The sequence below is a fragment of the Tachysurus vachellii genome, chromosome 12 (assembly GCF_030014155.1).
Source record: "Tachysurus vachellii isolate PV-2020 chromosome 12, HZAU_Pvac_v1, whole genome shotgun sequence".
NCBI classification, from domain to species: domain Eukaryota; kingdom Metazoa; phylum Chordata; class Actinopteri; order Siluriformes; family Bagridae; genus Tachysurus; species Tachysurus vachellii.
The window spans coordinates 23,565,462-23,580,461 of NC_083471.1; the positions used below are offsets into that span (position 1 = coordinate 23,565,462).

The window sequence follows — 15,000 nt, forward strand, 5'->3', positions numbered from 1 at the left end:
TTAGGATCCTAACAGACACCATACATCAGACATCATAAAGTGATGATGATGAGGTCTGTTAGGATAGTGTTTTTGTTCTTTTTTTTTCTTCTTTTTTTTTTTTTTTACGACTGAACCGGATTTTCCCGACTAAGTCATTTTTTGTGTAAATGCTCCTGAGAGTAAATTTGTTCCATGTCCAGCTTAATAAACGAAACCCTAATGTCACCTTTATCTTCCTTCCATCATCCAGGTTCGAGTGGTTCAAGGATCTGAATCTGAAGTGGTACGGCTTACCCGCTGTGTCAAACATGCTGTTGGAGATCGGAGGCTTGGAGTTCCCCGCTTGCCCTTTCAGCGGGTGGTACATGGGTACTGAAATTGGCGTCCGGGACTTCTGTGACAGTTCACGCTACAACATTTTAGAGGTATAAATCTCTAAAGGCTGTGACTGTAGATACTCACATTTACACACTCTAATTAGCTATTATTGAGCTTAATACAGCACTCTGTATTATGAATATCGGTCCAACTAAATCCAATATTATCCCAGGCGGCTGCCATTAGCATAATGACAGTGGTTGATTTTTCTATTATCGTAACCCATTTGCTGGGGTACAATATACTAATTCAGAAATATGGTAATGCAAGCATTATAATTTATTATTCATTCTTTTCTGATTAAACCATGACCTCAGATTAGTTCAGGTGGATATAAAATAGAGCCGCTGTGTTAAACGCAGTGTCGTTCCCTCGAGGACGACGCTTTACGTTAACAGACTGCACTGCAACCTTTAATCTTATGAATCCGACCGTATCTACCTGAGATGAGGTAAATCTCTTCAGTGATGAAGTTATCCCTCCATGACAACTACAACGGGATGCACTTATTTCCAGGGATTAATCGTAGTTTTTGGTTGTTTATTTGTTTTCGAAAATAGCTTAACTGTAAGATAATAAAGCATAATAGATATAAAATATAAAATCTACCTGTATGACTGTTTTTGTCCTTCATTATCCATCGTAGGATTTTTTTTTTTGAAAGAGGGTGTTTTTCCAAGACCTCCAGAAACACGCCCACTTTACGTCGTGGTAACAAAACTCCTGGAATTTAGTGAATGCCCAACTACAACTTTTGTCGCTCCCTAGTTTGTCGTAACAAAAAACAAAGAATGTGTTCATGACTCATCGTTTCTCAGGTTCAGAGATCTAATTTCCAAAACCATTATGTGGAGGCGGTAGTGAAGAAGGTTATAGAAAGTTACACAACACCCACCTGTGTTCACATTAGTGTCCACTACCTATATCCACAGGACTGAGATCAGAACAATTGAGATTGATGACAGGTTTATCGTGTTATTAGAGAGACAAACAAGGACCGTAACAGTTTATGTGGATTTTGGATTCATGATGTATTATATTGGTGTACAACCGGGATAAGTCACATGAATAACACGTGCCTATAGTCGCAGTCGATGTAGTCCCACTTTGTAAATCAATATACTCAATATATGTTTTTGAATACTAAGCTTATGAGCTCATGTAATGCATCATATCTGCTTATAGGAACACTATAGACACAGAAAATCAGAGTTTGATTGATTTTTGCTGTAATTTCTGCGGCCCCAAAATTACAGAATCCTCAGGGGACTGTTTATTGAGCTGAATTTGTACGGTGGTGCTTGAAAGTTTGTGAACCCTTTAGAATTGTCTAAAGGCCTTTTTACACCTGGTCACTTCATGTGTTTTCTCTGATCCGATAGCTATCTGATTTGTTAAAACTGTTCCATTTACATTAGGCCACATAAATGCGTCTCGGCGAATCGGATATCGATCCGATCTTTCTGCTCCCGCCCAAAATGCAAATATATTTTACCTCATTTCTGGGGTAATTTAAATGGAACACAATTTGGTGTTTGCGGTTTTCAGAAGGCAATCAAAAAGAAGATGAAAAAACTGGTTACGACGGTTATGCTACAAAAAACAGCGTTTACTGTTTGCTGCATTTTCGCTGGCGGCAGCAGCGCATTTTAAGACCCGACGAGACGCCTGGGTGAAAGATCACCTGAGTGACGTACTTCCGTTTGGGAGGAGTATAGTGCTGACGTATGTGGCTTGAACAACCACATTCATTTACACCTGTCCAGTTTCATCTGAAACGCGTCCCAGACCACCTCCTGAAGGGGTTTGAACCATCGGATTTATATCCGTCTCCAAAACGTTTCGGAGGGCATTTAGACCTGGTCTTTTTACCGTTGGGTAGCTATCTGATCACAGAAAACGCATAAAGTGACCAGGTGTAAAAAAAAAAACCCTATATTTGTGTACAAAATAATATCCAAAGCATCATTAGGTTTTCTTAATAATATCCAAAGCATCATTAGGTTAAGTCCTAAAAGTAAACATAAAACGGAAGAAATATAGAAACTTCCTAAATGTTCAAGATCATTCACAATTTAAATTCACATTTATGGCATTGTTAGACGCCTAATCCAGAGAGATTTACAGAAACAAAATCTCCAACGGTGAACATACCAAGACTGGTTCAGTAAGAATATCGTCTAAGTCTAGTCTAAACAACTAAATACTACTAAGCATTTCAGGAAGCGGTAGGTTTTAGACGTCATTTTAAAGACTTTGATCTGATATCTAGGAAAGTTCATTTCACCGCTTTAGTACCGGTATAAACAGGAGCCACTTTCTGAACAGTACGAGTCAGCCATGTTTAAAATCCTGCACTTTCTCGTCTTCACAGGAAGTAGCCACCATGATGGGGTTGGACACCAGGAAGACGTCTTCTCTGTGGAAAGACCAGGCACTGGTGGAAATCAATATTGCTGTTCTCTACAGTTTTCAGGTGAGGATGATGAGGATGAATTAGAGATTGTGTCTCATACTCTTTAAGACAATGTCATCTGACAAGGAAGGCCAATCATTCAGAGTTTATTTTCTGACGGTGAAGGAAATAAAAGTCAAAATTTATTTAGTCAAAATATATTCCAGGAAGTCGATAACAGTATTTCGTTTCTGATCAAAACCCCAAAAAATCCTCGATTTCCCAAAATGTAAATTAAACACATTTCTGAGATAATCAGTTTAAATTATGTAGTGATTGAGATCAATTAACATACAGTACAGGGTTTCCCGGAGAAAATTTGTTAGTTAAGGACAACAACACTACGGACAATTTTTTTCAGAGATGCCAATCAACCTACCATGCATGTCTTTGGACCGGGGGAGGAAACCGGAGTACCCGGAGGAAACCCCCGAGGCACGGGGAGAACATGCAAACTCCACACACACAAGGTGGAGGTGGGAATCGAACCCCCAACCCTGGAGGTCTGAGGCAAATGTGCTAACCACTAAGCCACCGTGCCCCCCAGACTCTGTACTCGCGGTGTGAAGCGCGTCCGCGCTATCCTCCGAGATGCACTTGACGGCCTTTTGTGTACTATTATGTTGTAAAAAAGAAATAACCGTAGTATTAAACTGTCATTACATTGCGATGTCAGAACTGGAAAACGTAGGCATTTACAATAGAAGAAAATTGAATCAGGATAATGTTTCCATTTCTCCTGACAGAGGTTTTGACTTTTTGATGACAGACACACAGCTGGAAAGTTCAAGTCTTATATATTGTCTATTTTAGGAATTATTTGCTGTACGGACTTTAAATTGTGCCACAGTAATCAATTATAAATGATCAATTCTAAAGCATGTTTCCAAGAATAGTATAAACAGAGCCTCAGCCATTGAATAAGATTTTAACTAATCATATATTTTATTATTAAGTCTGTCCACCAATCAGAAGGCTGGTTATTAACGTATCAGTGCTGAAACTGTTGTAAAAAAACAACACATTTGGCATTTTTCTTCAGATATTTACTCTACCATAATCCCTCATGTACAGATGTCCAAGGTGACCATCGTGGACCATCACTCAGCCACAGAGTCCTTCATGAAGCACATGGAGAATGAGTACCGGGTGAGAGGTGGATGCCCGGGTGACTGGGTGTGGATCGTTCCTCCAATGTCAGGCAGCATAACGCCCGTCTTCCACCAGGAGATGCTCAACTACCGACTCACGCCTTCCTTCGAATACCAGGTAAGCGCTGCCATTATAGACGAGATGGAGGTCACATTTACAGCCTTTAGCAGATGTTCTTATGATAAGTGGTTTACATAAGGGCTCTTTAGTCTCCGTCAATAACATATTGTACCAAGACAGACAGTGACTCATCTGTTTGGACTCTTCTACTACCTGAGTGCCAGGATCGAGAAAAGCCTTGATGTGTCTATAATAAATGAAGGGATAGAATTTGTGATATCATTATAAGCAATATATAAGATAAGCCCTATTTCTTGTGCAACAAAAGTAAAAATAAATTCATTCTTTCTTTCCATTATGATTCACTGATTCATTCATTGATTCCTTGATTCATCGACGCTTGTGTTTTTATTATATCTATAATATAATTCTGATTATTAATGATTATGACCTGCCTGCAGACCGACCCCTGGAACACTCATGTGTGGAAAGGAGTGAACGGCACTCCCACCAAGAAAAGAGCCATCGGCTTTAAGAAACTCGCCAAGTGAGTGTGAATGAAAGCACTTTTATTTCATTTCTGATGTTTATTCCCCTGTACACCACAAAGCACCTGAGTTCTCTCTCTCTCTCGTTCTCTCTCTCTCTCGTTCTCTCTCTCTCTCGTTCTCTCTCTCTCTCGTTCTCCCTCTCTCTCGTTCTCTCTCTCTCTCGTTCTCTCTCTCTCGTTCTCTCTCTCTCTCGTTCTCTCTCTCTCTCTCGTTCTCTCTCTCTCTCTCTCGTTCTCTCTCTCTCTCTCTCTCGTTCTCTCTCTCTCTCTCTCGTTCTCTCTCTCTCTCTCTCGTTCTCTCTCTCTCTCTCGTTCTCTCTCTCTCTCTCTCTCTCTCTCTCTCACACTGTGAGCGTGTGTGTGTGTGAGACAGTGAGCGTGTGTGTGTGTGTGTGAGACAGTGAGCGTGTGTGTGTGTGTGTGAGACAGTGAGCGTGTGTGTGTGTGAGACAGTGAGCGTGTGTGTGTGTGAGACAGTGAGCGTGTGTGTGTGTGAGACAGTGAGCGTGTGTGTGTGTGAGACAGTGAGCGTGTGTGTGTGTGAGACAGTGAGCGTGTGTGTGTGTGTGAGACAGTGAGCGTGTGTGTGTGTGTGAGACAGTGAGCGTGTGTGTGTGTGTGTGAGACAGTGAGCGTGTGTGTGTGTGTGAGACAGTGAGCGTGTGTGTGTGTGAGACAGTGAGCGTGTGTGTGTGTGTGAGACAGTGAGCGTGTGTGTGAGACAGTGAGCGTGTGTGTGAGACAGTGAGCGTGTGTGTGAGACAGCGAGCGTGTGTGTGTGTGTGTGTGAGACAGTGAGCGTGTGAGCGTGTGTGTGTGTGTGAGACAGTGAGCGTGTGTGTGTGTGAGACAGTGAGCGTGTGTGTGAGACAGTGAGCGTGTGTGTGTGTGAGACAGTGAGCGTGTGTGTGTGTGTGTGTGTGAGAGACAGTGAGGGTGTGTGTGTGTGAGACAGTGAGCGTGTGTGTGTGTGTGTGAGACAGTGAGCGTGTGAGCGTGTGTGTGTGTGAGACAGTGAGCGTGTGTGTGTGTGTGAGACAGTGAGCGTGTGTGTGTGAGACAGTGAGCGTGTGTGTGTGAGACAGTGAGCGTGTGTGTGTGTGTGTGTGTGTGTGAGACAGTGAGGGTGTGTGTGTGTGAGACAGTGAGCGTGTGTGAGTGTGTGAGACAGTGAGGGTGTGTGTGTGTGTGTGACAGTGAGCGTGTGTGTGTGTGACAGTGAGCGTGTGTGTGTGTGACAGTGAGCGTGTGTGTGTGTGACAGTGAGCGTGTGTGTGTGAGACAGTGAGCGTGTGTGTGTGAGACAGTGAGCGTGTGTGTGTGAGACAGTGAGCGTGTGTGTGTGAGACAGTGAGCGTGTGTGTGAGACAGTGAGCGTGTGTGTGAGACAGTGAGCGTGTGTGTGAGACAGTGAGCGTGTGTGTGAGACAGTGAGCGTGTGTGTGAGACAGTGAGCGTGTGTGTGAGACAGTGAGCGTGTGTGTGAGACAGTGAGCGTGTGTGTGTGAGACAGTGAGCGTGTGTGTGTGAGACAGTGAGGGTGTGTGTGTGTGTGAGACAGTGAGCGTGTGTGTGTGTGAGACAGTGAGCGTGTGTGTGTGAGACAGTGAGCGTGTGTGTGTGAGACAGTGAGCGTGTGTGTGTGAGACAGTGAGCGTGTGTGTGTGTGTGTGAGACAGTGAGCGTGTGTGTGTGTGTGTGTGAGACAGTGAGCGTGTGTGTGTGTGTGAGACAGTGAGCGTGTGTGTGTGTGAGACAGTGAGCGTGTGTGTGTGAGACAGTGAGCGTGTGTGTGTGTGAGACAGTGAGCGTGTGTGTGTGTGTGTGTGTGTGAGACAGTGAGCGTGTGTGTGTGTGTGAGACAGTGAGCGTGTGTGTGTGTGTGAGACAGTGAGCGTGTGTGTGTGTGTGAGACAGTGAGCGTGAGCGTGTGTGAGACAGTGAGCGTGTGTGAGACAGTGAGCGTGTGTGAGACAGTGAGCGTGTGTGAGACAGTGAGCGTGTGTGAGACAGTGAGCGTGTGTGAGACAGTGAGCGTGTGTGAGACAGTGAGCGTGTGTGTGACAGTGAGCGTGTGTGTGACAGTGAGCGTGTGTGTGACAGTGAGCGTGTGTGTGTGTGTGAGACAGTGAGCGTGTGTGTGTGTGTGAGACAGTGAGGGTGTGTGTGTGAGACAGTGAGGGTGTGTGTGTGAGACAGTGAGGGTGTGTGTGTGAGACAGTGAGGGTGTGTGTGTGAGACAGTGAGGGTGTGTGTGTGTGTGTGTGTGTGAGAGACAGTGAGGGTGTGTGTGTGTGTGTGTGTGTGTGAGACAGTGAGGGTGTGTGTGTGTGTGTGAGACAGTGAGGGTGTGTGTGTGTGTGTGAGACAGTGAGGGTGTGTGTGTGTGTGTGAGACAGTGAGGGTGTGTGTGTGTGTGTGACAGTGAGCGTGTGTGAGTGTGTGTGACAGTGAGCGTGTGTGAGACAGTGAGCGTGTGTGTGTGTGTGAGACAGTGAGCGTGTGTGTGTGTGTGAGACAGTGAGCGTGTGTGTGTGTGAGACAGTGAGCGTGTGTGTGTGTGTGTGACAGTGAGCGTGTGTGTGTGTGTGTGTGACAGTGAGCGTGTGTGTGTGTGACAGTGAGCGTGTGTGTGTGTGACAGTGAGCGTGTGTGTGTGTGACAGTGAGCGTGTGTGTGTGTGACAGTGAGCGTGTGTGTGTGTGACAGTGAGCGTGTGTGTGTGTGACAGTGAGCGTGTGTGTGTGTGACAGTGAGCGTGTGTGTGTGTGACAGTGAGCGTGTGTGTGAGACAGTGAGCGTGTGTGTGTGTGTGTGTGTGAGACAGTGAGCGTGTGTGTGTGTGTGAGACAGTGAGCGTGTGTGTGTGTGAGACAGTGAGCGTGTGTGTGAGACAGTGAGCGTGTGTGTGTGTGTGTGTGTGTGAGACAGTGAGCGTGTGTGTGTGTGTGTGTGAGACAGTGAGCGTGTGTGTGTGTGAGACAGTGAGCGTGTGTGTGTGTGAGACAGTGAGCGTGTGTGTGTGTGAGACAGTGAGCGTGTGTGTGTGTGTGACAGTGAGCGTGTGTGTGTGTGTGACAGTGAGCGTGTGTGTGTGTGTGACAGTGAGCGTGTGTGTGTGTGTGACAGTGAGCGTGTGTGTGTGTGTGACAGTGAGCGTGTGTGTGTGTGACAGTGAGGGTGTGTGTGTGTGTGTGTGAGACAGTGAGGGTGTGTGTGTGTGTGTGTGAGACAGTGAGGGTGTGTGTGTGTGTGTGTGTGACAGTGAGCGTGTGTGTGTGTGACAGTGAGCGTGTGTGTGTGTGACAGTGAGCGTGTGTGTGTGAGACAGTGAGCGTGTGTGTGTGTGTGTGTGTGAGACAGTGAGGGTGTGTGTGTGTGTGTGTGAGACAGTGAGGGTGTGTGTGTGTGTGTGAGACAGTGAGGGTGTGTGTGTGTGTGTGTGAGACAGTGAGGGTGTGTGTGTGTGTGTGTGTGTGTGTGTGTGAGAGACAGTGAGGGTGTGTGTGTGAGAGACAGTGAGGGTGTGTGTGTGTGAGACAGTGAGGGTGTGTGTGTGTGAGACAGTGAGGGTGTGTGTGTGTGAGACAGTGAGCGTGTGTGTGTGTGTGTGTGAGACAGTGAGCGTGTGTGTGTGTGTGTGTGTGTGTGAGACAGTGAGGGTGTGTGTGTGTGAGACAGTGAGGGTGTGTGTGTGTGAGACAGTGAGGGGGTGTGTGTGAGACAGTGAGGGGGTGTGTGTGTGACAGTGAGGGGGTGTGTGTGTGTGTGACAGTGAGGGGGTGTGTGTGTGTGTGACAGTGAGGGGGTGTGTGTGTGTGTGTGACAGTGAGGGGGTGTGTGTGTGTGTGACAGAGAGGGGGTGTGTGTGTGACAGAGAGAGCGTGTGTGTGTGTGACAGTGAGGGGGGGTGTGTGTGTGTGTGACAGTGAGGGGGGGGTTAATGTGTGTGACAGTGAGGGGGGGGTGTATGTGTGTGACAGTGAGGGGGGGGTGTATGTGTGTGACAGTGAGGGGGTGTGTGTGTGTGTGACAGTGAGGGGGTGTGTGTGTGTGTGACAGTGAGGGGGTGTGTGTGTGTGACAGTGAGGGGGTGTGTGTGTGACAGTGAGGGGGTGTGTGTGACAGTGAGCGCGTGTGTGTGTGTGACAGTGAGCGCGTGTGTGTGTGAGACAGTGAGCGCGCGCGTGTGTGAGACAGTGAGCGCGCGCGTGTGTGAGACAGTGAGCGCGCGCGTGTGTGAGACAGTGAGCGCGCGCGTGTGTGAGACAGTGAGCGCGCGCGTGTGTGAGACAGTGAGCGCGCGTGTGTGTGAGACAGTGAGCGCGCGTGTGTGTGAGACAGTGAGCGCGCGTGTGTGAATGAGGGCGAGAGAGAGCGTGTGTGTGAGAGAGACAGTGTGAGTGTGTCTGTGTGTGTGAGAGACTGTGTGAGTGTGTGTAAGCGTGTGAGGCGGTGAGCGTGTGAGGCGTTTGAGACAGTCAGTGTTTTTTTGAGACTGTGTGTGTGTGTGTGAGACAGTGAGTGTGTATGTGTGTGACAGTGAGTGTGTGTGTGAGAGAGAGAGAGAGAGTCTGTGTGTGTGACAGTGAGTTTTTGTTTGAGACAGCGTGTGAGACGGTGAGTGTGAGACTGTGTGAGTGAGAGCGAGAGTGTGTGCGCGTGTGAGTGAGTGTGTGCGCGTGTGAGTGAGTGTGTGCGCGCGTGTGAGTGAGTGTGTGCGCGCGTGTGAGTGAGTGTGTGCGCGCGTGTGAGTGAGTGTGTGCGCGCGTGTGAGTGAGTGTGTGCGCGCGTGTGAGTGAGTGTGTGCGCGCGTGTGAGTGAGTGTGTGCGCGCGTGTGAGTGAGTGTGTGTGCGCGCGTGTGAGTGAGTGTGTGCGCGCGTGTGAGTGAGTGTGTGCGCGCGTGTGAGTGAGTGTGTGCGCGCGTGTGAGTGAGAGAGAGTGCGTGTGTATTCTCAGTGATGCCACAGTGATGTTATTACAGCTCACCTGTAGCAGTAGGTGAGGAAGTGAACAGCAGTGCAGCTCCCTCACAGTGCAGTGTGTCCTCACAGTGCAGCTCCCTCACAGTGCAGTGTGTCCTCACAGTGCAGCTCCCTCACAGTGCAGTGTGTCCTCACAGTGCAGCTCCCTCACAGTGCAGTGTGTCCTCACAGTGCAGCTCCCTCACAGTGCAGTGTGTCCTCACAGTACAGCTCCCTCACAGTGCAGTGTGTCCTCACAGTACAGCTCCCTCACAGTGCAGTGTGTCCTCACAGTGCAGCTCCCTCACAGTGCAGTGTGTCCTCACAGTGCAGCTCCCTCACAGTGCAGTGTGTCCTCACAGTACAGCTCCCTCACAGTGCAGCTCCCTCACAGTGCAGCTCCCTCACAGTGCAGTGTGTCCTCACAGTGCAGCTCCCTCACAGTGCAGCTCCCTCACAGTGCAGTGTGTCCTCACAGTGCAGCTCCCTCACAGTGCAGCTCCCTCACAGTGCAGCTCCCTCACAGTGCAGCTCCCTCACAGTGCAGCTCCCTCACAGTGCAGCTCCCTCACAGTGCAGTGTGTCCTCACAGTGCAGCTCCCTCACAGTGCAGTGTGTCCTCACAGTGCAGCTCCCTCACAGTGCAGTGTGTCCTCACAGTGCAGCTCCCTCACAGTGCAGTGTGTCCTCACAGTGCAGCTCCCTCACAGTGCAGTGTGTCCTCACAGTGCAGCTCCCTCACAGTGCAGTGTGTCCTCACAGTACAGCTCCCTCACAGTGCAGTGTGTCCTCACAGTGCAGCTCCCTCACAGTGCAGTGTGTCCTCACAGTGCAGCTCCCTCACAGTGCAGTGTGTCCTCACAGTGCAGCTCCCTCACAGTGCAGCTCCCTCACAGTGCAGTGTGTCCTCACAGTGCAGCTCCCTCACAGTGCAGTGTGTCCTCACAGTGCAGCTCCCTCACAGTGCAGCGTGTCCTCGCAGTGCAGCGTGTCCTCGCAGTGCAGCGTGTCCTCGCAGTGCAGCGTGCCCTCGCAGTGCATCTGCTCCTCTCCTCTCCTCCATCTCTCCTTTCCTCTCCCTCTCCTCACCCTCTCCTCCATTTCTCCTCACCCTCTTCTCCATCTCTCCTCTCCCTCTCCTCCATCTCTCCTCACCCTCTTCTCCATCTCTCCTCTCCCTCTCCTCCATCTCACCCTCTCCTCCTTATTATTAGGCTTAGATTATGTGGAACATCTGCCATAAGTTTGAATCCCAGTGAATGAGTTGTTACTATAGAAACAAGAAGATATTAAGGCAAGTTCATTCACACAAACCTACTGTCAGAGCTTTTGTTCTAGAAAATGAATAAACACCTTCTGACCAATCAGAATCGAGACCTTAGCGACACTGAGGTATAAATCATACTGAAAGTCTGGAGCTATTTTACTGAAGCGCTTTGAGTGGTTACACAATCAGTCACGCCGGCGCTCAATCTCGCACATGGAACATTTATCTGCAAAGATCTTATCTTGCTAAAGGAGAGAAGTTCAATTGGTGTCCAAATGTGTGTGTTTTGTGTAGGGCTGTGAAGTTCTCGGCTAAGCTGATGGGTCAGGCTATGGCCAAGCGAGTCAAGGCCACCATATTGTTCGCCACAGAGACGGGGAAATCACAGGACTATGCAAAGACCCTGTGTGAGATTTTCAAGCACGCTTTTGATGCGAAGGTAACAGCATGCGTAAAACCTGTGCAAAACAAAGCATCTGTATTTACAAAACACTACAAACATTTTATTCTGATATTTATTCGGCGGCGATGCAGTCGCTTCTCGCTGCCCGCAGATTGCAGAGCGTCGGATCCGTTTTCACACCGCGGAGAGCCGAGCGCAGAGCTTGGACGGCGCAAATGTGTCTTTTGTCACAATCTCTTTTCCTCCCATGCAGTGAATCGGCGAGAGAATTTTACTCAGCCAAGTGGTTCGCTGCGGTTTAAGATAAAATCACAAAACACCCCGTACTGTGTGAGGCTTCAATAGGAAATGAGAGAGAGTCTCAAATACGAGAGGCAGGATGGTGTGGAATTGTGAAGTCTTTTCAACAAGTAAAATAATAAATATATTCCTTTGTGATCTCGCTGATATAATGGAATTGAATAAACACGTCTTGTATCATCAAGCCTGATGGCAATCACTAACACACACACACACACACACACACAATCACGTTGTTAAATTTTGTTAGAGTGAAGAGTTTGTTTCTTAACAGCCGTATGCCCTTAAAGGTGCGGTCTCCGTTGTTTGAAAGCCAATGTTGACATTTGAAATCACCAAAACAAACACGCCCCTAACCCAAATGGGTCCCACCCCTGTATTTATAGCTCCGCCCACACATACATACGTAATCCAGGCAACTAATGGAAAGAAATGTGTCTTTATCATAGCTGAAGGGAAGAACAATACGATTGCAGATAAACAAACAAGCAAAAATGACACACAAGCATAATCATGTAAAGGACAAAGGCATATATTAGTTCTGTGTAACAAAGTAAAACCAACGTTACTCACCTATCGAGAAGGAAAAAAACGACCTCTGCGTCCCGTCGCAGGCCTTCCTGCTCCTTCAGTTCTCTTCAGCGCTGGAAAGCTGATCCTATATTAACACGTCCTACTTCTAACCTTATCGTAAGCCTTTCTTCGCTTTCTTTCTTTGTTTTTATCCTCCATGTCAATGTTTCAGTCACTTTCTGCTAATGTCACACATGCGCACTGAACAGTCTCTCCACCGCATATTGACAAGCCCCGCCCCTTTCTGCTCATTGGCTACACATTAGTTTTGTTTTTGTTTTGTTTGGTGGCCCAACGCAGTTTTCTGAAGCATTTCTCAAACAATGGAGACCCCACCTTTAAAGGTGCACTTTGAATTTTTACATTTAGATCATTATTACATTAAAAATTTTCTAAGATTCCTTAGAAAAATTTGCAATATTTCGCTGAAGCGGACGAGGCTCCTCCGTTTCCTGCCCAAAATTAGCCCCGCCCCCATCCAGAACATTCCTGCTTCTTTTCTATTAGTCACAAGAACCTCTGAAGGAGCTACTTCTCCGACTTCAACATCTAGGAGGACGTGAGCTTGTAAACTAAAAGTAAATGTCAGCGTGATGGGGGGGGGGGGGGGTAATTGAAAACCCAAACATGTAGACAACAAGTAAATGTTTGTTCTAGCTGTCGCTGAGTCATAAGAGCAGAGTTTAATTCCAGCTTCTACTTTCAGATGAATCTGTTTCGAGTTTTGAGATCGAAGAGTGAAACATTAAGTGAAAATAAACCACCAAATAATCACAAATCCATGAAAAGAAACTGAATTTTCTATTTAGCTTTAGAGCTTTGAAAGCTTTTTAAAGGTCTTGTGAAAAAGTTCCATATACAGTAGAACTTTTCTATCGGGTGCTTTTATATTTGGAATCTCTAAAGGGTTCTATATCGAACCCTGTTTAAGGGCTCAAACAGAAGAACCCTGCAGAGATCTTTTGTATCCTGTGGGAAGGTTCTGTGTCGAATCCTACTCGGTTCTTTGTGACCTGTAAGATCTGTATAGATTTTATACAGAAGAGTTATGGGTTCGTTCGGTCATCATTTTGTGCTCCGGCTTATGGAGTGTGTGCGTTTCACAGGTCATGTCCATGGAAGAGTACGATGTTGTGCACTTGGAGCATGAGACGTTGGTGCTGGCGGTCACCAGTACGTTTGGAAACGGAGACCCACCTGAGAACGGAGAGGTGAACAAACGTGTGGTTTTTTTTCTTCACATGCCCCACTTTTATTTCTACACATGTGACTGCTGGGACAATGCTTGTTTTTTATTAACTCAACCTCTCTCTCTCTCTCTCTCTTCTCCCTCTCTCTCTCCCTCTCCCTCTCTCTCTCCTTCTCCCTCTCTCTCTCTCTCTCTCTCTCTCTCTCTCTCTCTCTCTCTCTCTCTCTCTCTCTCTCCCTGTCCTCTTTCTTTGCCTCTTGTTTTTCTTTTTTCTTTCCGTCCTTTCTCTCTGCCTTTTCTTTCTGTCCTTTCTCTCTGTCCTCTTTCTCTGCCTCTTGATTTTCTTTTTTCTTTCTGTCTTTTCTCTATGCTTTTTTTCTGTCCTCTCTCTCTCTCTCTCTCTCTCTCTCTCTCTCTCTCTCTCTCTCTCTCTCTCTCTCTCTGTCCTCTTTCTCTGCCTCTTGATTTTCTTTTTTCTTTCTGTCCTCTCTCTCTCTCTCTCTCTCTCTCTCTCTCTCTCTCTCTCTCTCTCTCTCTCTCTCTCTCTCTCTCTCTCTCTCTGTGTGTTTCTGTTTCTCTGCTGTTTCTCTGATACAGAAATTTGGTGCGGCATTGATGGAGATGAGACACCCAACCACCAGCACAGAGAGAAAGTGAGTGTGTGTGTGTGTGTGTGTGTGTTTAAACGCACACAAGTGGTTCTCTTCTCTTCCTCCCACCCAGTCGCTTTGCCGTCATGAATTTGTTCCGTGTCCTTTACAGACACAAACTCGAATATTCATGCAGTTGTTATAAAACACCAAAAGCAGGTGGTAATTTGTGGATTAGTTTTTTCCTGGAACTTTTTTCTGACATTGTAAGTAAAGGCTTGTTACCTTTTCTAGATTCTAGGTGGAAACTGAGGGTCAAACTGAACTAGATGTCATTTAAAGGGTTAAATATGACCCCTTCATATTCAGGTTTACGTTCTAAGACAAAATCTTTGTCTCATTTTCAAATGAAGTAGCAGAAATGTCTACTTGGAGAATACAGATAATAAACTGTTTTGTTTGCCATGAATGCAAGAAATTTCTACTCCGTATGAAATGTTTGTGTTTTTGAAGGAGCTACAAGGTGCGCTTCAACAGCGTGTCTTCGTACTCGGACACCCGGAAATCCTCCAGCGATGAACCTGAGCCTAAAGCCCACTTTGAGAGCACGGGACCGCTCGCTAACGTCAGGTACTCTGAGCATGTTTGTACACTTAGCATGTACAACATAGTTCAATTTAACTGCATGTACATGATATCTCATAATATCCCAAGTTCTGTGTGTTTGTGTGTGTGTGTGTGTGTCTAAATCTCTGGCCTTGGCTACACCCACACTCTTTATATCTGTGTACTAAGTGGGTTTGTTCCAGGTGCCAGCAAACCTCTCACTTGTTTGTTGATGTGCAAATCCCTTTCCTATCGCGGCTCTGTTACTGGCCTTGGAGCCACAGGGCCTGCCCACACTCTAGCATGTCAGTGTTTTTGTCTTTCTGCATGACTCCGATAGGTTCTCCGTGTTTGGCCTTGGCTCACGGGCCTACCCACACTTCTGCGCCTTTGCCCACGCCGTGGACACGCTGTTCGAGGAGCTGGGAGGAGAACGCATACTCCGCATGGGCGAGGGAGACGAACTGTGTGGCCAAGAGGAGGCCTTTAGGACCTGGGCCAAGAAAGTCTTCAAGGTACAATAAAAAAAA

At 47.1% G+C, this 15,000-nt stretch overlaps 1 protein-coding gene across 1 annotated transcript in view; it reads left to right on the forward strand.

The window, feature by feature from the left end:
- Window positions 1-15,000, forward strand: part of nos1 (nitric oxide synthase 1 (neuronal)) — a 62,203-nt gene that overhangs the window by 27,963 nt on the left and 19,240 nt on the right. The window contains exons 10-18 of the mRNA XM_060883833.1: window positions 233-407; window positions 2,735-2,836; window positions 3,890-4,084; window positions 4,489-4,574; window positions 11,104-11,248; window positions 13,192-13,296; window positions 13,872-13,927; window positions 14,378-14,494; window positions 14,811-14,985. Coding sequence (XP_060739816.1) covers window positions 233-407; window positions 2,735-2,836; window positions 3,890-4,084; window positions 4,489-4,574; window positions 11,104-11,248; window positions 13,192-13,296; window positions 13,872-13,927; window positions 14,378-14,494; window positions 14,811-14,985 — 1,156 coding nt within the window. The remainder of the gene's footprint in view (window positions 1-232; window positions 408-2,734; window positions 2,837-3,889; window positions 4,085-4,488; window positions 4,575-11,103; window positions 11,249-13,191; window positions 13,297-13,871; window positions 13,928-14,377; window positions 14,495-14,810; window positions 14,986-15,000) is intronic.